This window comes from Hyaloscypha bicolor (genome assembly GCF_002865645.1).
Source record: "Hyaloscypha bicolor E unplaced genomic scaffold K444scaffold_117, whole genome shotgun sequence".
Lineage (NCBI taxonomy): Eukaryota > Fungi > Ascomycota > Leotiomycetes > Helotiales > Hyaloscyphaceae > Hyaloscypha > Hyaloscypha bicolor.
Window position 1 is genome coordinate 467494 of NW_020194619.1, and position 21043 is coordinate 488536.

Sequence of the window (21043 nt, forward strand, 5' to 3'; positions counted from 1 at the left end):
TATACTGTTTTGCAGGCTCTGAAAGCCGTTTGCCTTCTAGGGTTTGGCCCGCACAATTCAATTTTCAATAATTACATAAGCGACGCTAGCGACGACTCGTCAAATCGTGATACACCGAGGAATTTCTCATAACAACGACAACCCGATCATCATCACCGACGACATCAAATCTCGCCAAGATGTAAGCCCCTCATTCTCCTTGAGACCATTCGACGATTGCCACGACTTTGAACGGTCTCCGCACGTTGCTCTTCGCACCCAGGAGATGCGTCATAGATCTTTGATCAACAAAAGCTGACGGGCAATTCTCACGATAGGGTCAACCTCACCACCCAGAAGCGCCTCGCGGCGTCTGTCGTCGGCTGCGGAAAGCGCAAGATCTGGCTCGATCCTAATGAGACCAGCGAGATCTCCAACGCCAACTCCCGCCAAACCATCCGAAAGCTTGTTGCAGATGGTCTCATTATCCGAAAGCCCGTCACCATGCACTCTCGATCTCGCGCCCGGGAACTCACAGCTGCACGGAGAATTGGTAGACACCGTGGTTTCGGTAAGAGAAAGGGTACTGCGGATGCTCGTATGCCTAGGTATGCTATTTCACAGTGGGGGAGATGGTGACATGTTCTGATAAATGTAAAGCCAAGTCATCTGGATGCGCCGTCTCCGTGTTCTCCGCCGTCTCCTCGTCAAGTACCGTGCCAGCGGCAAGATCGACAAGCATCTGTACCACGAGCTCTACCACCTGAGCAAGGGTAATACCTTCAAGCACAAGAGAGCATTGGTTGAGCACGTAAGTTGATCTGATTAGGGTAGTCAATATCATGGGCTGACGATTTCGATAGATCCACAAGGCCAAGGCGGAGAAGGCGCGTGAGAGAGTCCTGAAGGAGGAGATGGATGCCAAGCGTGCGAAGACCAAGGCTGCCCGTGAGAGAAAGCAAGAGAGAGTGATTGCCAAGCAAAAGGCGCAGTTCGGTGACGAAGAGGAGACCGAGACAAAGTAGATGAGGGCCTTTTGTTATGTTGCATATGGAGTGTATCTGGCAGGGTCTAAAATACAGGCCGGTTGCTTTTACTAGTCTTTCTGCATTACTGCACGGGGCAATGGTACCATGATCTCTGAATTGAGTTTTATTTGTGCTATCTGCGTGAAATGTGTGAACTTGGACGCGTTCTACTCAAGGTGTCCTAAGAGACCGGTATAGGTGGGGTGCAGATGACATCTGGGGATAGTGGATCACAGTGTCAGAGCAATTCTATGAAGGCCTCGTTGCCGTAAGGATGAACACTTTGGAGGAAAACGCAAACAGAGCTAGAAGGAAATACGATAGTCCTCTCTAACCGGCAGTCGAGTTGCAGGCAAGGCCGTTAAAAAAAGGCGGAGCTATGTCCGCGACACAGCATGAAAATGACATCAAAATACACCAGAATGTCGGATCAGCGTTCCCGATACATATGTACAATGCTTTGACAAAAAGGAAGGGGGTCAGTATTCGGGGGGATTGAATGGATGACAGAGCCCAAAGATCGAAGAACGGTGCATTCTAGAAACGATATTCAGAAGATGTTAAATCAACCAGATAAACGGATCAGATATATTCACATTGTCCCTCAATTGAGTGGTGATGTGAGCCCGAGACATAACAACATCGCCCGCCCGAAGGCCAGAGCTGTACCTGTCGTAGAGGCAATCATCCCTTCCGCATTAGTTGTGTAGAGAGGAAAGAAGGAGAGTGCGGGTGAACGAGCTCTGACATACGGCAGGCACGCGAAGGCGCGCTAGTGGACTGGGGGCTGGGGCTGGGGGCTGGGATTGTGGCGGGGCGGGGGAAATCGATGTGACGGCCTCTTGATTCCCGCTTTTGCATGAGGCGAGAGGATATTTGGACGAGGAGGTGAGTGCCATTGATCGATTCTGCTTTGGATATTTATTGATTGGCGGGTATAGATCATCATGTCTCTCTTCAAGGGAGCTTCTCGGTCTTTTGTGAGGGCTGCTGCTTGCAGAGCTCGACCAGTATGTGGTTCGAGGCGAGCTGCATCATCCATGACGGCAGAGTCTCAGCAGAAGGTATGAACCTGCTTTTGTATGAAAAGATCAAATACTAACTCTATCTGTAAACACAGCTCCTCTCTGCGGACCTCGAACATGCCGACCCCGCTATCTACAAGATTCTCCAGAATGTACGTGCCCTGGAAATTGGACCTAAGTCTAGAGTACTAATTGGAACTGCAGGAGAAACGGAGACAGAAGCATTTCATCAACCTCATTCCCTCCGAAAACTTTACGTCCCAGGCAGTTCTGGATGCTTTGGGAAGTGTTATGCAAAGTGGGTTCGACAACCACATTTGTGGCGTCACAACTAACTGCTCGTAGACAAATACTCTGAGGGATACCCAGGAGCACGATATTATGGCGGTAACGAATTCATTGACGAAGCAGAAAGATTATGTCAAACCCGTGCATTACAAACCTTTGGTTTAAAGGAATCAGATTGGGGTGTAAATGTTCAGCGTATGTCCAGCGGACTCCCTGGCAGGCAATGACTGACTCTCATAGCTCTATCTGGATCTCCTGCAAACCTCTACGCATACTCCGCTCTCCTGAACGCACATGACCGAATAATGGGCTTGGATTTACCTCATGGTGGACATCTTTCTCACGGATATCAAACACCTACAAAGAAGATCTCAGCCATTTCAAAATACTTCGAAACTCTTCCTTACCGACTCGACGAATCTACAGGTCTTATCGACTACTCTAAGCTCGAAGAACTTGCCATGCTCTACCGACCGAAACTCATCATTGCCGGTACCTCTGCCTATAGCAGACTTATTGAGTATGAACGTTTCCGGGAAATCGCCGACAAGGTTGGGGCATATCTTTTGGCGGATATGGCACATATTTCTGGTCTTGTCGCAGCGAAAGTTATCCCAGGTCCTTTCGAGTACGCCGATGTAGTTACTACAACTACGCACAAGTCACTGAGAGGCCCAAGAGGAGCTATGATCTTCTATAGAAAAGGAGTTCGAAGAGTCAACGCCAAGACTAAGGAAGAAGAGATTTGGAACTTGGAAGATCCTATCAATGCTTCCGTTTTCCCTGGACATCAAGGAGGACCTCATAATCATACTATCACTGCTCTGGCCGTTGCTCTTAAGCAAGCACAAAGCAATGAGTTTAGAGCTTATCAGGAAGCAGTTCTTCTGAATGCTAAGGCCTTTGCCAAGCGGCTGGGTGACCCCAAGGAGAAAGGTGGTCTTGGGTACACGATTGTGTCAGGTGGCACTGACAACCATCTCGTGCTTGTTGATCTCAAGCCACAAGGTGTTGATGGTGCGCGAGTGGAGAGAGTGTTGGAGTTGGTCGGTGTTGCTAGTAACAAGAATACCGTACCAGGCGACAAGTCAGCATTGAAACCAGGTGGGTTGAGAATGGGGACGCCAGCAATGACCACGAGAGGTTTCCAGCCAGAGGATTTCGTGAGAGTGGCAGATGTGGTGAACAGAGCAGTCACGATTACTCAGAGACTGGATAAGACGGCGAAGGAAGCGGCTGAGGCGAAGGGAAGGAAGAATCCTGGAAGTGTGAAAGCTTTCTTGGAGTATCTTGGGGAGGGGGAGAATGAGCGGGAGATTGTGCAGTTGAGGGCTGAGGTTGAGGAGTGGGTGGGAACTTTCTCATTGCCTTGGGAGTGAGTTCATTAGCATATAATACTCATGTTTTAGTCGGCGAGCAGTGCATCTCATCTCTGTGACTTTATAGCAAACTCTTAATCTCCCTGTAAGAAATATATATCATTGTCCTAATTCGATAAGTCTACTCGCCTCTACCATTATTGACTTGAGCTTAAGCGAGATTCTGTAGAAGTTTGTTGAAATTTATATAACAGGTCAAAAACTTTCTACAAAACAAAATTGGGGGGTTGTAGCTTAATGGTAAAGCGTACTGAACAGGAGATGCTAACAACCTGTATACTGGTTCTACCTTTCGAGGCCTCGGTACTCGGTGGTTGGAGTCATTTGCTTGCTCAGTGAGATGGCTGGTTCGAGTCCAGCCAACTCCAACAAAAGATTGCCCCTCTTACTATGTTTCTGTATACCCGTTGGGAGGAGGATAATGAGGATTATTGACGAGAGTGGTGTCTTAAGAGAACGAGGGAAGAGGTCACTTTTGGCGAAGTTCCCTGTTTTTTTGGGTTTTTTTTGGCTTATCGATGAAATTCCAGCGCAGTGCAGAAATAATGCAACGGAGGTGTGTTCTGAATATCAATTTGGGGATATTTTGTTGCAGATTGGCAGTGTTGTTTGAAAGTATTTTGGTACAATGATGTTTATTTGAGCAAGTGCCAAGTGGTGTATCGCACTCAGGATACAGAGGGCAAATGCTATGAACACCACCCACAAGTTTGAAACAGTTCTGGGAGAAAGGAATGAAGGGAAAACATTTCCTCTCAGGTCTTTCTTTCTAATCAATCGATTTCATTACGCCGACTTTATTCCTTATATTTTCACATTTCACACAACCGACCTCCCAGCCCAACCGAGCCTTTTCCCCTATTTCAAACCTACAACTTCGACCCCACCAAACTCCCCCCATCCAACGCAATAGTAGCCCCATTGACAAACGCCCCGGCTCTACTACTCAGAAACAAGCAAGCTCCAGCCACATCTTCCGGACTCCCAATCCTCCCTAATGGAATACCCGCAACAATTGTCTCCCCAAAAGTCTTCAACGTAGCAGCCATCATCTTACTCTCAAACGGCCCACACGCCAGCGCGTTACTTGTTATATTTCTCTTGCCCAAATGATTCGCAAGCACTCTGCTCAACTGATGTAATCCCGCCTTCGACGCACTATATGAAAATGTCTCCAGACTCGGAACACGCAGGCCATCGACGGACCCGATGTTTATGATGCGTGCGGGGTCGTCTTTGGTGGCGGCGGCTTCGAGGAGAGGCGTAACGGCTTGGGTGATGGTGAAGACGCGGGTTAGGTTGAGAGTCAGGACTCGCGTCCATGCGGAGTCGGGAAACTCGTCGAAAGGCGCGCCCCAGTTGGAGCCGGAGTTGTTGACTAGAACGTGGAGCTTCGGCTCTCTCTTTTTGAGTTCTTCGGCGAGACGCTTGCAGTCTTCGAGTTTGTAGAAGTCGGCGGGGATGGCGTGGGCAGAGCCTTTCCCTAGGGATTGTTAGAGATGTTGGAAGAGGGGTTGGGCAGGAGAAGTGAGGGGGGAGAGAGAGAGAGAAGGAAAGGTACCCAAGGCGTTCATTTCTTTGCAGGCTTGCTCGCAGGCTTTAGTGTCTCGGGAGGAGATGTAGACTTTTGCTCCGTTTTGCACGAAGCCTTCTGAGATCATGCGGCCAATGCCTTTTGCTCCTCCTGTTACGAGGACGACTTTGCCCTAGAGGTTTGTCAGCGACACCGAATGGAATGGATATTGTCAATTGAATTCTTACCTTGACATTGAATAAGCTTGAAGAATCCATGGTGAATGTTCAGTCGAGAAATTTTGAACAGGAGAAGAGTGAACTTCAATGTTCGAGGTTGATGCGGATATCCGGGGTAATTCATAGCTCGCTATCGAGCCGAGGCACGGCGATAGACAAGGGGTGTTTGACGCGTTTGCTTTCGAGATCATGAAGTCGATAACAAAAGTTCGGCTGAAAGCTTTCTAAAATAAGAGAACTTTTAGCAAAGGAAGGAACGAGTTTGTAGCCCAAACGATCCTTTCCTTGTTGCCTCAAACTTCTTTGCCTAATCCTGTCACTTCTCATTCCCTTAGTCTCCTCTCTTAAGTTTCGTAACAACCTAATTCCTTTGCTTCTTCCGTATTGAAATAACTTGAAACTATATATCATGGATTCACGATTTCCCCCAGGATACCATCTTTCAAGGCCGTCAGAACAGCCACCCCAGCCCACCGACGGAAATCATCCGTCAAAGCTGTTAAACCCGCTTGATCGACCCACCGACGCCCGAGCACGCCTCCTCTCCCACTTCCAGTCTGCGAAAGGCACCACCGAACACGGCCGAAAATGGGACGACCTCTGGAAAGAAGGATTCCTGCCCTGGGACAAAGGCTTCCCGAACCCAGCACTCGTTGACCTCCTCACTGAACGCCAAGATCTCTTCCCTCCTCCCCCAAAGTCTGGGAGAAGAAAAGCGTTGGTTCCGGGATGTGGGAAGGGGTATGATGTGCTTTTGTTGAGTGCGTTTGGGTATGATGCGTATGGACTTGAGATCTCGAGTAATGCTCTGGAGGCAGCGAGGAGGACTGAAAAGGAGATGGATGGGAAGGGTGACTATGAGATGAGGGAGGGGGTGGAGAAGGGGAGGGTTACGTGGTTGGCTGGGGATTTTTTTGCAGATGCTTTTCTGAAGGATGTGGAGGGTGAGGGAGCTTTTGACTTGATTTATGATTATACGGTGAGTTTGTTTCCACATAGGACAAGGTCTAGTGCTGAGGTGACTAGTTCTTGTCTGCCCTGCCACCGGTCATGAGACCTGCGTGGTCGAAGCGATCTGTGGAACTACTTGCTCCCAAAGGGAGAATTGTTTGTGTGGAGTTCCCGACGTATAAACCGGCTTCCACTGGGGGTCCACCTTGGGCTCTGCCTCCGAAGATATATCTGGCTCATTTGTCCCGACCGGGTGAGGAGTTGCCGTATGCTGAAGACGGAGAGCTCGAGGAATCGAAGCTCGGAGAAACAAGTACGACTGGCCTGCGAAGGATAGAGCACTCTCAGCCCAAGAGGACGCATCAGATCGGCTATAATGCAGAGGGCAAGGTGACTGACTGGGTCAGTGTATGGGCCAAGTAAAAAAAGAGTCTGGTCCTTTGTGGTTTCCAATAATCCGTGCTTCAAGTTGCCCTCCGAAGTGAGTTGTAATGTTCTCCCAACCCAAAATTATGCCGATAGTATGCCAGCCATATCTTCTCTGGTGCCTCGGGTCCATCCGAATCAGGCTCAATAGTCTGAGCAATCCCATCCTGCAGCACGCATATCTCCACATTATACGTCTTTGCCAAAGCCAGTAATTCGAGATGCCCACCCCACTCCGCCGTATCCCTAATTTTTTCCACATACTGATTCAAAGGCTCATCCAGCCAAGCCACAAAATCATCAGGATGTCCCTCAATATACCTGGCAGCGGCCTTCCTCACAAGCTTATACCTCTGATCCTCCTTCAACTCCGCATCAGACCCTGCACCTAGCGGAATCCCAACTTGTGATAATTGATCCGCAACAGCAGAGAACAGACAATGCCCATCAGGACGAATGCCCTTCTCCACGAGCCCTTTCTCCTTAAACTGCACCAGCATCTTTGCCCTCTCCACAGTCTTCTTATCTGGTTGATTCGCAGCTTCGTTCTTCGCTTCTTCTACTGCGGCATCTTTTTCTGCAGCTCGTCGTGCCAGGTGTTCCTTAGCCCGGTTGCGTTTTCGAGGTTGGCCGTCTTCTGAGATTGTGGTTCTCTCGAGGTTTTCTACTAGACCGTTCACGCCGTTCGATTGAGGAGCTGCAGGCTCTTCTACTAATTCGTCAAGGTCGGGGATGTCGTCAGCTTCTGGTACCGCTTCTCCGTTGAGAGCGGCTCTTTCCTGTTCTTGTCTTTCCTTGAGTTGACGTTCGAGCTCTTCGCATTCGGTATTCACGCCTTTCCGTGTCTTTTTCGTTGCACCTTTCTTCTTCTGCATAACCCGTGTTTGTAGGTCTTTCTTCTCTTTCCCGTGGCGAGCTTGCATCTCCTCGAGAGTCCCCATTGCTGACATTGTTGTGAGGTAGGTTGGGGCTGTGCGCGACTTATCTTGTCTCTGAAGGTCTAAGGTGGAAGCCCGAATTCTTCGCCGCCTGTGAGAAGCTAAAACGCATCGAATGGATTATCCCACAATGGTTTCGATTGTATTTTCTTTCATGAATCCGCGAGGCTTTTCAAGAATAATCCAATCAGCTTCACAACTCACCTCGAGTCTCGAAATTATTTCTCGGTTTGCTTGCCAAGCAAACACCAGCGGGTGCTTCCGCCCTGCCAATCACACGTCTCTTTGCCCCTGTCAGTGCAGTCCTGCGACCACCTCGGGCTAAACCCTGGCCTACATGCCGAATTGCCGGCCAGACTCAGTGCAAGAGCGACTTCTTCAACCTTTATTCCCGCTTCAAGGTGAAGATGGGCTCCACGCCACATCGGTCATCAGTGCCCTCAATGGGCAGAAGTCCCGCCCCTCCAACAGGGGGTGACAAGCGCTCAATCGAATGGGGGGGATTTCGAGGTTGGGTTTCTTCAGTGTGTTGCTTGTTCTAAGAGTCTACTTAAGTAGTGGGGTATGAAGATCCCGCCTTTTTATATCTTTCTTACGCAAGTGCTTTCCCCTGCGGTCTTGTTACTTCCTGCTTCAAAGTTGCTGCTTCTTGAGTCTCTTTGGCTTCTCTCTGTTTCACGAAGACTTCATCGGAATATCACCCCACTTTGCCTCCTCATCCCACCCTCCCCGATATCGCAACTTCCACAAACAAGAGAGGATGGTTCTTGATCCCGAAAAAGCAGAACTCGAGGCCGCAAGTCATGTACCTCATGACCTCGACGGGCCAGTCTCTCACCCCGGCATCTCAACAACCAAAGACAATGGATTTTCAAAAAGAGAAGAGACAGATGAAGACTCAATCCACTCGCACTCCTCACTAGGAACCATAGAAGCCGTTCCAGAAGAGACTTGCCCCCCTCAACGGTCGAAATCAAAATCCTCATCAGTTCACTCTCGACCATTGTCGATAATACCCCGCTCTAAAAGGAGAGGCTTGCTCGCGAGATTTACTGTCATTCCAGAAGTGGAACGACCTTATGATTATAAAAGAAGCACGAAATGGCTCATCACGCTGCAAGTAGCGTTAGCAGCCGCCGCAGCACCGATGGGGAGCGCGATTCTCCTCCGTAAGCCCCATCCCCACTTCCTCTCTTCATCATTGATATCTTACTGAAAGCTATTTATTATAGCTGCATTGCCGCAACTAGCAACAGACCTCAACAGCACACCAACAATCACTAACCTCTCGGTTGCCATGTACATGCTCTCCATGTCCATCTTCCCTCTCTGGTGGTCCTCCTTCTCGGAAACCCTCGGCCGGCGAACCATCTACCTCGTCTCCTTCGCCCTCTTCGCGCTCTGGAACATCATCTCCGCAGTTAGCACCTCCATGGGCATGCTAATCGTGATGCGGATCCTGGGCGGTGGCGCCTCCGCATCCGTGCAAGCAGTAGGCGCCGGAACCATCGCCGACATCTGGGAAGTGCGCAAGCGAGGCAAAGCCATGGGGATTTTCTACCTAGGGCCTCTCCTCGGACCACTTCTAGCACCAATCATAGGTGGTGTCTTGTCACAAGCTTGGGGATGGAGGAGTACGCAGTGGTTTCAGGTAATTTATGGGGGTGTATTATTTATTATATTAACGTTTTGTCTCCCTGAGACGCTTGCTTTCAAGCAGCCTGCCGTTCCCCCAATGCAAGCCGCGGACGAGAATTCTGTACGGCCGGATCTGGGCCGCGTCTCGACGCGGCAGTCGGTTCAGATGAAGACAAAGAAGGTTGCCAAGGTCTTCAAGCGCTGTATTATCGACCCTCTGAGCGTACTGCTGTACCTCCGCTTCCCGGCTGTCCTCATCACTGTATATCTGGCCTCCATAACGTTTGGCAGCTTGTACATGCTCAACATCGCCATCCAACAAACGTTCTCCGAAAAGCCGTACAACTTCTCCGTCATTATTCTTGGTCTGCTCTACATACCAAGTTCTCTTGGCTATCTCGCAGCATCAGTGCTCGGTGGACGATGGTCTGATTACATTATGCACCGCGAGGCTCGCGCTGCTGGCCGGTACGACGAGCACGGGAAACTGGTGTTCCGTCCTGAAGACCGGATGAGAGAAAATGCCTGGATAGCGTCTGCGATCTTCCCGGGTGCTCTGATCTGGTATGGCTGGACGGCTGAAAAGGGCATCATTTGGATTGTGCCCATCATCTCGAACTTCTTCTTTGGTATGGGAAGCATGGTCGTCTTCGGGTTGTCGACTACCATGCTCACCGAATTCATGCCAAAGCGCAGCAGCAGTGGAGTGGCGGTTAATAATTTCATCAGGAACATATTTAGTTGTGTGGGTGGTATCATTGCCCAGCCTCTCATTGCGGCAATTGGACTCGGGTGGCTGTTCACTGGCTTGGCGGTCATTTGTTGGATCAGTGCCTTCTCCGTCGTTTGGGCGATGAGAAAATACGGTCCGAAGTGGAGGATTGCAATGGATCAGAAACTCCGAATGTGAAGGGCAGGAATTAGATAAACGTCTGATGGCTATCCGTCATCTCAACGTCTGGTTGGTAATTGAATACCTTCGTGGTAGAGACCGATTCACCAGACTCCTCCGCCCACGTGTGCAACCCGAACTTTACCATGACGGGACTGGTCAGAGTCGGGACACGAGAGTCTGAAGGAGACCAAGTTGGATTGGCATGACGAGGAGTGCGGTTCATGGCCAACTGCTGAGCCTGAGCTGCGACATCGGTAGCGGCTCCCTCGTGGAATTGCAGCCTGTTCTTTAACAGGGTGGCATTCTGTCTGTTCCATGCTAAGAGTCGATCGCCATTGGCATCTCGGCTGACGAGTTCTTTCCAGGCTGCGGCAACATTGAAGTCTTGGTAGATCTGCGCCAGGAGACCTTTGACAACCAGGGACTGGGACCAGCGAGCCGTTACAAGGTTTTGCTTTTCATAATGCTCGGCGAGATGAATAAGCCTCCCTAAGGCTCGTTAGCTACAGCTTTTGATGGATGTGACCCGGACAGGGGCATGGTATTGCTAGGAGAAACGATGTCTAGCCTTTATGACTTATCATAAGTCACCCGCATAACAGGTATATAAATCGGGGGATGAGGGAATTGAGTAATTGGGAGGCGTGAAAATAAGACAAGACAAGAAATAAACGTACCCTCCCAAGTGAAAGAACAACCACCACAATATCCACATCCCCAAGCCCATTTCTTCTTCGGTCTTTGATGCCAGCTCTCCCAAAGCGTTGAGCAATTCTCTGATAGAGCATGAACTTGCTGCAAGTGCTGTTTCAACTTGTCCTTTCGATAGAATGTCCTCGCCTCGAGCTTCTTGCTTTTACACACATGGATCTTGTGCTCGTTTATCAAATGCGCAACCATATCGGAACGGTTTGCTTTAAATGAATTGCAGAATACACAAGTCCATCCAGTTGCAGATAACTTTGCCGGCTCTCCAAGTAGGCAGGTCCAAAAATTCTGCGGGTCATGAGACTCTTCGTGTCGTTTCCAGTCGCCTTTACGGTTGAAGCCTCGCTTGCATGAGGTACAAACGTATTTCCCTTGCCCTTTCTGGGAGCTGGTTGGAGTTTCCGGCTCCGATGGAAAGTTGAAGTTAGAGCGAAGTTCGATCCTCTCATGAGCACGTGAGAGGGAGACACGATTTAGACACGGTCCTTCTTCAATGATGGCATTCTGTGGTGCAAAGGTGGAGAGGCGCGGTGGCCTCGTTGGCACCTGCAATTCGCTCGGGTTGATGGACTGATTCGACTCATTCAAATCAGTAGGCTTGAGATCTTCTGTGTACATATCGCAGAAGGAGACCAAGGTTGAGGCTGTATCCCAAGTTCGCAATGATGACTCGTAAGAAGATCGATCTGCATCGTACGATCTATCTCCCTCGATCATACATCTCCGGTGACCTATGGGTTGGGAGAGCAGAGGGCTGGATTCAGAGAAGGAGGATGGAGGTCTTTCAGCCCCCAATGTATTTGACCAGCAAATATTTTGGGGAACTTCGAGCATCGAGGGATGTGAGTTTGAGAAATCCTCATGCGTCACGCCAATTGGAGACCACGCCTGAGTTTCTTGTGATGGAGGCAGAAAGAAGGAGAAGTCCTGGCTTGATAGCCCAAATTGTAGACCATCCATTTGTTGGACCTCTTGGCTGGTTTCAATTGTTGTAAGTTCCTGGTGCTGGAAAGAGTTCTGGCTCGTGTCCACTCTCTGCTGTGGTTGCGTCACAGGTGCAGCATCTTCACATTTAATCAGCCCAACGATTAGGAGCAGCAAACTGTTTGTAGGGTACCTTGAGGCTTGGGAGAATCAATGTTCTTCCACCATGAGTCAATCTGCTCTTCGCTAAGTCCCTTTTCCGCCTTGAGAAATTGTTTATCTCTTTTTCGCGGAGGTTTGCCTATGATGGTAGCCCATCGTCGCAGCGTCCACTCCTGATCTTCCGTGATCGGCTGCATTGTTTCCATCGAAGTACAGCCTTTCGTCGCCTATTGTGCTTCTTAATATTACAGATAATTGATTCAGTGAGTGCAGGACGGTTGGTTGGAATATGGCCGAAAGTGAGGTCAAATAATAGCTTCCAAAAACACATCTTCGCGCTTCAATACGCACCAATATTTGGCTCTTATTTGTTCTCAGCTCCTCTCGTAGGGCAAACTGAGAGGGCGCGATTGTTTCGTTTCAGCACAATTTCGCCCTCTCGAGAAGTGATCTGACGTGCAGGGATGGCCCGTCGCCCTCCACTAACAGGCCTCGCTCCAGTTCCTTGCTGGCGAAAACAATCCGAGGGTGCAGAAACACTCGTTCATCCCGCATGATTCCTTTTGCAAATCGCGACGGTGGCGGTTTCAGGGTGAACTCCCAGCCTCTTACAACACCAGATCGTCCTCTCATTCGCTCCCCATTTCCGGTGACACGACATGGCAAGTTTGTCAGGGTGTCAAGCTGTCAAAGTTGTCGACACCAGGGTGCGTCGCAGCGTACTGCTTGGATTCCTGCCCGATGTCCAGGCGCTACTTCACCCTGCGCTCGCCGCTGAACCCCGGAGAAAATCCATCGATCACTTGAACGAAACGAAGCAGCGGCTCTCTGAAGTCCAGAGAGCTTTCTGCGGAATCCGGGCGACTGAAGCCGTCGTTTTACAAACAGATCTCGACCAGAGAAACCTCCGAGAACTGGGACGAACGGAGGACGATGTGGAAATTCGGAAGAGGCCGTGGCTGGGTCGCGCCTTGGCTTTGCATGCCCGCCTGCGAATACGGGAAGCGGCCGACCAGATATGTGCGTATCATTCTCCTCCTCGAAGAAAGTTCAAGCGCATCAACCTCGTCTGAGCAGTCGATTCTAAATGGGGGAACCCCGAGGGGGCTCAGATCACGTGGAACGGGATGGATCCACTCAGACTTTGCCACATGAGATGAACCTTCCCCTCCACCCCATCCCTAGCAGCTCTCGAGCCGTTTCCCCTTCTCTCCGTCGCTGCTTCTCAAACTCCCTCCAGATAGCCGGTGCCCTTTCTCGGCCGGTCCCACAGAGCTTTCCCACGTCTTGCAAGTCGCAGGCGACCATTGGAGCACGCCCCCCTGACTCTTCGCTTCCTCCTTCCCGGCTGGGCGATGACTTCGTTCCATTTATATCGAGAATTGAAGGCTCGGACATTTCTATTTATATCCATCTCATCCTGTTCTTTTAAGCTTCTCGGCAAAAGCTGCAAGCTGGCTCGAACGCAAGCCTTGGCGGATCTGTCACCGATGAGCTTCGCTTCACTCTGCTTCCAAGCTGTATGGCAAATGGCCTACCCCGAGCCTGATGCCCTCATAGAACCAGAAGCGCATGCCTCAACAAGTCATGGATCTGCTCTTGATGATCCGTAATTCCAAGCTCTACTTTTGAAAATCGAGGCTTTAAGCACAACAATAGCACAAGTCAGCAGCTCTCTGCACTCAAAATCGACAACGAGATCCGATCCTTGATCGAGAAAGGAAGCAGTTGAGACCAACGTCAGCAACAACAAGTTACCCTATCTCCCATGGAAACCGCAGCTATCTCCATGATCGTATTTGTGGCTCTTTGGGTGGTCGACCTCGCCATCTTTCACGATAATGCGAGCAAGTTGTCAAAGGGGTACAAGGGGTTCTTGCCGAGGATTGCCTTGCTTGCTCTACTGGCTGCTAATTTCGGGTTGGTGGCTGCACTGGCTTTGGGGGCGTCGATGGGGGGGTATGTATATGTGTTGTATATTGTTCGGCCGGTGCAGGCGGCCGTGGGGTGGAAGGTTGTTACTGAGAAGGTGAAGGTTGAGGACGTGGGGAAAGGAGAGAAGAAGTGAAGTTCTTACTTCTGCTTCACTATTCTGTGCCTATGTGCGATTTGCTTACTTTCATTGATTACCGCACTCGCAGTTGAAGAATTAAGCTCTGGGTGTTTGTGATCTTCAACCTCGGCCTATGGATAATATCAATGGCCATGGCGTTGCTGATCCTTCTCCTTCCTGTCGTAATCTTGCGAAGTACTTGGCTGGCAATTGCCTCCCAGATCAGGAAGTCATAAGCCGTCTTTCACGAAGTTCCCTAACAGTAAGCAGTTGGAACTTCATTCTCCTTATCATTGCCTTGATCCATTTTGCGAATAGATAGCCTCAACAACCTAGCCTTGACCTCTCGCTTGGGTATTCAACACTTTTAGTTCTATCAGACCTCTAAATGTCCCAAGAGACTTGCAAGGGGTATCCCAGATTAGACGAAAACAACCAAACTTCAGGCGGCCGTCATTCTTTATTCGCCCTGCCGCGCGTCTTAACTCTATCTTGGAAACGAGAAGGGAAGGGCAAGGGCAGGGAGCAGCCACGCCCGATATTTGGTTTTGAGAAAGTTGCCACGCAGCACCTTCCACCTCTTGCTTCCCTCCAACTTTCCCTGTCTCTACTCACACCCTCCTTCTCCCTTCTCTCCGTCGCTGAAAGTACCGACCATAACATATACATTAGCACACGCGCCTTTGGAATAAGGTAGTATTCCACTACGAAGGCGAATTTCCCACAGCAGCTCCTTTCGGCAGGGAATTTTGCGTAGCGCTATTAAAGTGGAACGTTTTGCTGTACATCAATTCGCAAGCCAGAACAAGCGGCTTTAGCGTGAAAGTGATACCTCGCAGAACCCAGCCATTGTTGTGTATCCATCCTGCTTCATCAAAATCGGCGAAGGCAGCTAGCATGATGGCATCGATGACCCCCAACGAACATGCCGCAATTGCTTTGCAACCAAGAGAGGGGTGTTTTGTGCTAGTTTCAATACCCCTTAAATCCAACTCCACTTCAAATTTCCGTGAACCCGAGGTCGCATAAAGAGACTTCGAGGTCAAACCTGTACTCTGATGAGATCCTACAATTCACTATTTTGATCGATGCGAGCCGAAAGTTGACAGTGGACGAGAAGTAACAATGACACCTCGGACGAATTCAGGCAAATCGTCTGAATTATGATTGTTGATTGGGTCATCAAGGTTTTTTGACTTGAAGGCTGTGATAGATTTGAATTGGGAGGGAAGTTGGGTGTGGGCTTTGTGCTCTTATAAGGTTGACGAGAGATGAAGGGTTGCGAACGTACTGTCTGTAAGTTTTCCCACTGCACCCCACATGGGGATTGCTAGAATTCATTGCCTTGTCGGAGGATAGCGACCCTTCCCTTGCAAAATAATACTAAGATAAGGGAGTTCCGCTCACAAGCTCGGGAGTTTGGTATCTCCCTGCCACATTGAAGCGACCTTTCATTTTGTTGACGATTCACAGTTGAGTCATGACTTACCGCCTTGGCAAGAAATCTTCTCAAGTTGAGATGGTCCTGCCTCATGCCGCTCTATATATAAGGAGGCTCTCGATTGTCTAGGGTCCCAAATCATCAACTCTATGGAGATTATGAACAAGATGTCCGATAAAGCGAAGTCTGTCCGCATCACCAAGCCCACCACAACTGCGAACAAAGAAGCCAAGTAGGCCCCTTGGTAGCAAGTCTATTGGAGAATCTTCCTCGGCATAGAGTTCTATTGTTTTTGGTTATTGGGACGATAACAACGGCGCTGACAACGGACGGATCATGACAACGGACGGATCGTGACAACGGAGGAGACAATGACAATGGCTTTCGTCTAAATTCGTATAGAGGTTTTTGTGAATAAGGAGTCTAGAAATGACAGATTGGCATATGAAGGACAATGCTGGATAAAGAGCAAAAAGAGCTAGGCCCTCCAAGTACTCCTTCCTCAGGAGCCACTCTCCGTTGACCCCTCGCCTCAGAATCGTGAGTTGTTCCCGGGAGCAAATTGGGTTTGGTGTGGGAATGGATATATGAGAGTTTGAATATCGAAGTTGAAATACAATGCTTCCTTAATTGGCGCTGCTTTCTAAATACGAGGGTGCGAGCTTTTGTACTCGGTTGCTTTGGATTGGACAATTTGTTCGAGTTCCGTTTTGGCGAAGAGGCAATGGTGCGAATTTCTTAGTAGTTTTACAGTAAGAAAGGGCTGATTCTAAATGGGCATCTAATCATACCTGTTTGAACTAATGAAGTTTGCTATGCTCACAATCCACCACCTTCTCGAGTACAGGTTCAACGGTCTGAGAGGGGACTTGATGCTGTTGATACCCATGCTACAAGAAGCAAGAGTTATCTTTCTCAGAATACAATCCTCTTGTTTCGATCTTGGGACGATATTGACGGCGGGACAAGCCCTGACAACGGACGGATAGTGACAACGGATGAGACGATGTCAGCTGCTTTCGTCTAAATTTTTAGGAAAAGTCTTATAAGTTGGACCCCAGAAGTGTGAATTTAACATTTTGTAGATAATGTTGGACAAAGAGTACTTCATTCTTTTATGTGGTTTGAATATATCGTGGTTTGTTGGCCGAGGCACCGCTTCTATACCTCTTCGGTCATGACACCGTGGTCATCCTCGTCCTTGAAATGCTTCCTCGTGCTCTTTTATCTGTGGCTGGGGAGACATAAGCCATTGAGATGCATGCATTAAAAGGCGTAAGTTCAAGGTGACCGAAAATACGTGGAGCATTGACTCTACCTCCATCCTCGTGAAGATACGTACTCGGGTCATATCGATTCCAACGCCGATGATGAAGCTAGACGTGAACAAGGATATGTATTGTGCGTATCAGATCCCGCTAAAGGCTTGACGAATTGAGTTGTCAGACATGCTAGAATGATGGAATTTATGGAGCTCGCCAGATGCCAAGGACTTGAAAGATATTAGGCAGGGAACTCTTATTTCGGGCATTGTTAACAACTCTTGCACTGTCAAGAACGCAGATGGTATATGCTTGTTGTCAGATAGGTGATTGCTGTCAGATGGGTGATTGCTGTCAGATGGGTGATTGCCGTCAGATGGGTGATTGCTGTCAAATTCTTGACAACACAGCCATAAAGCCTAGTACTTAGAGCAGGGAGGTTACCATTTCCGCAGTGAAGTTACCAGGACGATGAGGTTCAGCCCATGGGTGGCGTGTCACTAAATCAAGCCCTCATAAGATGAGAAAAATCGTTCCAGCCCGCATACGTCCTCTATATGCTGAATTGTTTGTGAAGGCAGCTGCCAAAAGCGGAAGGCAAGACTTATATAAATACCGGGTCCAACCCCGGCTCAGCGAACGCTGCAAAGCTCAGCACCAAGACAATTCACTATTCAAGTCCCATATACCAAATAAGCACGCATACGTACTCGTTCAGCTTTGTATACGTGAAAAGCCATTCGGTCTTCCCTCTTTGGTTTTTCCTAGTGTAATCCCTTGAACCTTTCTTCCTTCAACAAACCTGCTAGGCCGACCTGGCCCTAACCTGTGTCCGTGGGGTTGGTAGACATCGCTGGATCGAAAAGGAAATCCCATAGAGAGCTATTTCATGTCGCATATGATAGAAATTGCACAGGAGAACAGAGACTTAAAATGACAGACTATCCCGACTCCGGGTCTGGTCACAAAACCGTTCACCTTCATGGCCACCAACAACGAGGACTCCGCGGGCGGCACGCCTGAACCTGCCGAACAACTCAGTGGATCTTCACAAAATATTCTAACAATGCAAGAATCTGGTACGAATACGCGCCCGAAATCAATGAAGAAGGCAGATTTGGGCTTGAGTTACATGCTAGGTTTACGCCACCAGAGTCGGCATGCTGGTGATTAAAGCCAAAAAAATCAGCCAAAGGACAGCGGTGAAGATGCTTGACAACAAGAAAGAAATGGGATGAAATTTCCGGATCATGCAGCAACAGCAGAGCTGCTAGACACTTGCCGCGATTCGATGCCTGTACTGTACTTGAACATTTTCGAATGTACACGTTACAGGGTGAATCAACGCCTCTGGAGCCAGTTTAGACCTTGCAACTAGGAGTGCTTCTCGAAATTTCATATGTTCGATATTAAGAGCAAGCAAGCCGTTTTTTATACAAAGGCTACCACCAAAGCCACTCAATGAGAGGACAAGATTGAATCCTCGCTTTTCATTACCAGAAAATGGTCACACCTCTACAGTTTCGCCCTCGCCTCTGTAGCTTTATGCAGCTCACCCCCCTTCTCCCTAAAATACTCCGCAATCTTCTCCCTCGCCACCTCCACAACAGCCGCATCCTCCACGGTTGCGGGAACCTGCACCTCCTTATCAAAGTCTCCGTGCACTGCATTCTCCACCAGCTCTCTCAACACCCTCCTCAACGTCTTGCCAGAGCGAGTCTTTGGGATCATGCCTTTGCCTTGGATCATGCCGCCGAGAGAGGCAATGGCGCCGATTTGCGTGCGGACAAGCTTTTGCACTTCGGCGAAGAGTTGGTCGGAAGGGATGGCGGAGGTGGGGTGGTCGGCTGTGGAGAGAGTTACGAAGGCGAATGGGAGGTGGCCTTTGAGTGCGTCTGGGACGCCAACGACGCAGCATTCGGCGATGGTGGGGTGGGAGGAGATAGCTTGTTCGATGGACCCTGCATACTATCAACGCCGGTAGGAATAGTGAGAAGAGAGTGGGCTTACCAGTGCTAAATCGATGAGCAGCAACGTTAATAATATCGTCCGACCTCGACATAACATGTATATAGCCATCCTCATCAATCATCCCTGCATCCCCAGTATCAATCCACTTCCCCTCAAACCTCTTCAAATACCCCTTATAAAATCTCTCTTCGTCCTGCCAGAGGGTTCGGAAGCCCGTGGGCGCTAGAGGCATGCCCAGGACGATGTTTCCCATCTTTCCCTTTTCGACTTCTTTGCCTGAATCATCAACGATTCGGACGTCGAATCCGGGCATAGCTTTCCCTGCACTGCCGGGTTTGATGCCAAGCGGTTCATGATCTCGGATTGTGGTCTTGCGATCTTTGCCCGCGTGGGGAACGAGTGCTACTCCAGAGATTGGTGATCCGGATTCTGAAGACCACCAGTTGTCGATAACATGTCCTGGTGCGCCGTATTTCTTCAAGAGCTCCTGGTACATGGTGATGATACTTGGTTCTGATCTTTCACCAGCCAAGAAAAGTGCCTTCAGGGTCTTGAGCCCTCGTCTCTCGCCGACCGTCTTGAACATCTTGTTTTCCGGATCATCTCTTCGGATTGCGCGCAGCGCTGTTGGAGCTGTAAATAACGTGTTGACTTTATACTCTTCGATAATACGCCAGAAAGTGCCCGAGTCTGGTGTACCGACTGGCTTTCCTTCGAAGAGTACGGTTGATGCTCCAGTGAGGAGTGGTGCGTAGAGGATGTATGAATGGCCCACTACCCAGCCGATATCTGAGGCGCAGAACATGACATCTCCAGGTCCGTGGATGCCGAAGAGGTAGCTTATTGATAAGTGAAGTCCTACTGCGTGGCCACCGGCTTCTCGTAAAACTCCTTTGGGAAGACCGGTAGTGCCGGAAGTGTAGATGATGTAAATACCGTCACTGGACTTGACTGGAACGCAGTCTGCTTTGACACCTCTGCTCCCGGCGCTTTTTACCAATCGCTGCCAGTTTCTCTCCCCATTTGGCTTGTCAAGATTGTCCCAACGGAGCTGATCTCGTTGCCAAATGATGGTCTTTTCTGGCTTGTGAGATGAGAGAGAAATAGCTTCTGTAATAAATGGCTTATAGGACGTGGGTGGTTTCGCGCCATCAATTCCACAGGAAGCTGTAAGAATGGCGACTGGTTTGGAAGCATCAATTCGTTGTGCCAATGAAGCTGGGGCAAATCCACCAAATACGACAGCGTGGATCGCACCAAGTCGGGAGACTGCGAGAGTTCCAATAAGTGCTGCTGGAATCATGGGCACTTTTCAAGTATCAGCAGATAATCCACACAATCACCCACTCCACAACTCACTATAAATCAAAACAACATCTCCTTTCTTAACACCCTCCTCCCTCAATACCCCAGCAAAAGTCTCAACTTCCTTCTGCAACTGCTTATACGAGAATTTCTGCTTCGTCTTCGTCACCGGACTGTCCCAGATAATCGCCGTATGATCCCCATGCCCCGCCTCGACATGTCTATCCACGCAATTGTAGCATGTTGATATCTCGCCGTCTGGAAACCACTCCCAGTGATCATGGTCAATGCCTGACTTCAGTGACTTCGAGGTTATGCTGAGGGTGGAGCTGGGTTTCTTGTGCCAGTGGAGGTGGGAAGCTTGCTCTGCCCAGAATGATTCGGGATCGTTGAGGGAATGGTGTTGGACTTCGTCTTGGGGGTGGGAAGACATTTTCTGGAAGGATTTAGCATCTGAATGTATGAGGAGGTTAAGATCAATTCGTACCCTTGCTGTGGAGAAGCTGGCAGATCTGAATGGTGCTCAATTGGATTAGATCGTGGCGCTGAAGCACAGCTTACTCAAGGCGAGGTTGCACGGTGGGCAGCGTAAAGGAAAATCAGAGAGTACACTGTATTGAATGTAGCTAAGAAATTAAAAGATGTGTGTACCTGATTGATACTCTTCTAAAACTTGCAAGAAAAAGACGATTCATTTGTAGATGATGACAAAAGAGAAGCTTATGATTTACCCCGGGTATGCGTTCGGGCTGGAGGAACCTTGATGCGACAGCGGTGGAGAGCTTTCTTTCCCCGCACCCTCGGTTGGAAGTGATTGGTTGTACCCCACTGAGTGGGGTATCAACCTCACCACTTTCTTTCTCCATACAGAAATGAGTGACGCCTGATACTCATGGAATTCCGTCTTCGTATCTATTT

General features: G+C 49.4%; 9 protein-coding genes and 1 pseudogene across 10 annotated transcripts; 6 read left to right on the plus strand and 4 right to left on the minus strand.

Moving 5' to 3' along the window:
• Positions 1–318: 318 nt before the first annotated feature.
• On the plus strand, positions 319–1004 carry K444DRAFT_534013 (uncharacterized protein; the record flags this gene model as incomplete). Its single annotated transcript, XM_024875189.1, has 3 exons — positions 319–587; positions 640–790; positions 843–1004. Coding segments are annotated over 3 exons (582 nt in total), but the record flags the coding sequence as incomplete, so codon positions are not given.
• An 844-nt stretch (positions 1005–1848) lies between these two features.
• Positions 1849–3825, plus strand: K444DRAFT_593466 (serine hydroxymethyltransferas-like protein). Its single transcript, XM_024878305.1, has 6 exons — positions 1849–1895; positions 1949–2071; positions 2128–2184; positions 2237–2330; positions 2378–2515; positions 2561–3825. Exons 2-6 carry the CDS (start codon positions 1955–1957, stop codon positions 3697–3699), a joined length of 1545 nt encoding a protein of 514 aa, XP_024733767.1. The 5' UTR covers positions 1849–1895; positions 1949–1954; the 3' UTR covers positions 3700–3825.
• A 97-nt stretch (positions 3826–3922) lies between these two features.
• Positions 3923–4067, plus strand: K444DRAFT_t28 (annotated as a pseudogene). Its single transcript has one exon. The product of its transcript is annotated as a tRNA-OTHER (tRNA).
• Positions 4068–4306: 239 nt separating this feature from the next.
• K444DRAFT_593468 (short-chain dehydrogenase/reductase-like protein sdr) lies at positions 4307–5547 on the minus strand. The gene is made up of 3 exons (XM_024878306.1): positions 5461–5547; positions 5261–5405; positions 4307–5182 (listed from the first exon to the last, which is right to left on the minus strand). The coding sequence occupies exons 1-3, from the start codon at positions 5488–5490 to the stop codon at positions 4569–4571; spliced, it is 789 nt and encodes a 262-aa protein (XP_024733768.1). The 5' UTR covers positions 5491–5547; the 3' UTR covers positions 4307–4568.
• On the plus strand, positions 5489–6825 carry K444DRAFT_644610 (thiol methyltransferas-like protein; the record flags this gene model as incomplete). The annotated part of the gene is made up of 3 exons (XM_024884986.1): positions 5489–5566; positions 5948–6430; positions 6478–6825. The coding sequence occupies 3 exons, from the start codon at positions 5489–5491 to the stop codon at positions 6823–6825; spliced, it is 909 nt and encodes a 302-aa protein (XP_024733769.1).
• Positions 6826–6866: 41 nt separating this feature from the next.
• On the minus strand, positions 6867–7769 carry K444DRAFT_534720 (OTU-domain-containing protein; the record flags this gene model as incomplete). Its single annotated transcript, XM_024875234.1, has 1 exon — positions 6867–7769. One exon carries the CDS (start codon positions 7767–7769, stop codon positions 6867–6869), a length of 903 nt encoding a protein of 300 aa, XP_024733770.1.
• Positions 7770–8526: 757 nt separating this feature from the next.
• K444DRAFT_534811 (MFS general substrate transporter) lies at positions 8527–10314 on the plus strand (the record flags this gene model as incomplete). Its single annotated transcript, XM_024875238.1, has 2 exons — positions 8527–8935; positions 8999–10314. The coding sequence occupies 2 exons, from the start codon at positions 8527–8529 to the stop codon at positions 10312–10314; spliced, it is 1725 nt and encodes a 574-aa protein (XP_024733771.1).
• Positions 10315–10742: 428 nt separating this feature from the next.
• Positions 10743–12525, minus strand: K444DRAFT_37373 (uncharacterized protein). Its single transcript, XM_024872292.1, has 2 exons — positions 12125–12525; positions 10743–12071 (listed from the first exon to the last, which is right to left on the minus strand). Exons 1-2 carry the CDS (start codon positions 12297–12299, stop codon positions 10870–10872), a joined length of 1377 nt encoding a protein of 458 aa, XP_024733772.1. The 5' UTR covers positions 12300–12525; the 3' UTR covers positions 10743–10869.
• Positions 12526–12752: 227 nt separating this feature from the next.
• On the plus strand, positions 12753–13166 carry K444DRAFT_632029 (uncharacterized protein; the record flags this gene model as incomplete). Its single annotated transcript, XM_024883436.1, has 1 exon — positions 12753–13166. One exon carries the CDS (start codon positions 12753–12755, stop codon positions 13164–13166), a length of 414 nt encoding a protein of 137 aa, XP_024733773.1.
• Positions 13167–18176: 5010 nt separating this feature from the next.
• Positions 18177–20843, minus strand: K444DRAFT_565560 (AMP-binding enzyme). Its single transcript, XM_024877105.1, has 4 exons — positions 20613–20843; positions 20180–20561; positions 18860–20128; positions 18177–18810 (listed from the first exon to the last, which is right to left on the minus strand). Exons 2-4 carry the CDS (start codon positions 20556–20558, stop codon positions 18365–18367), a joined length of 2094 nt encoding a protein of 697 aa, XP_024733774.1. The 5' UTR covers positions 20559–20561; positions 20613–20843; the 3' UTR covers positions 18177–18364.
• Between the last annotated feature and the right edge of the window lie 200 nt (positions 20844–21043).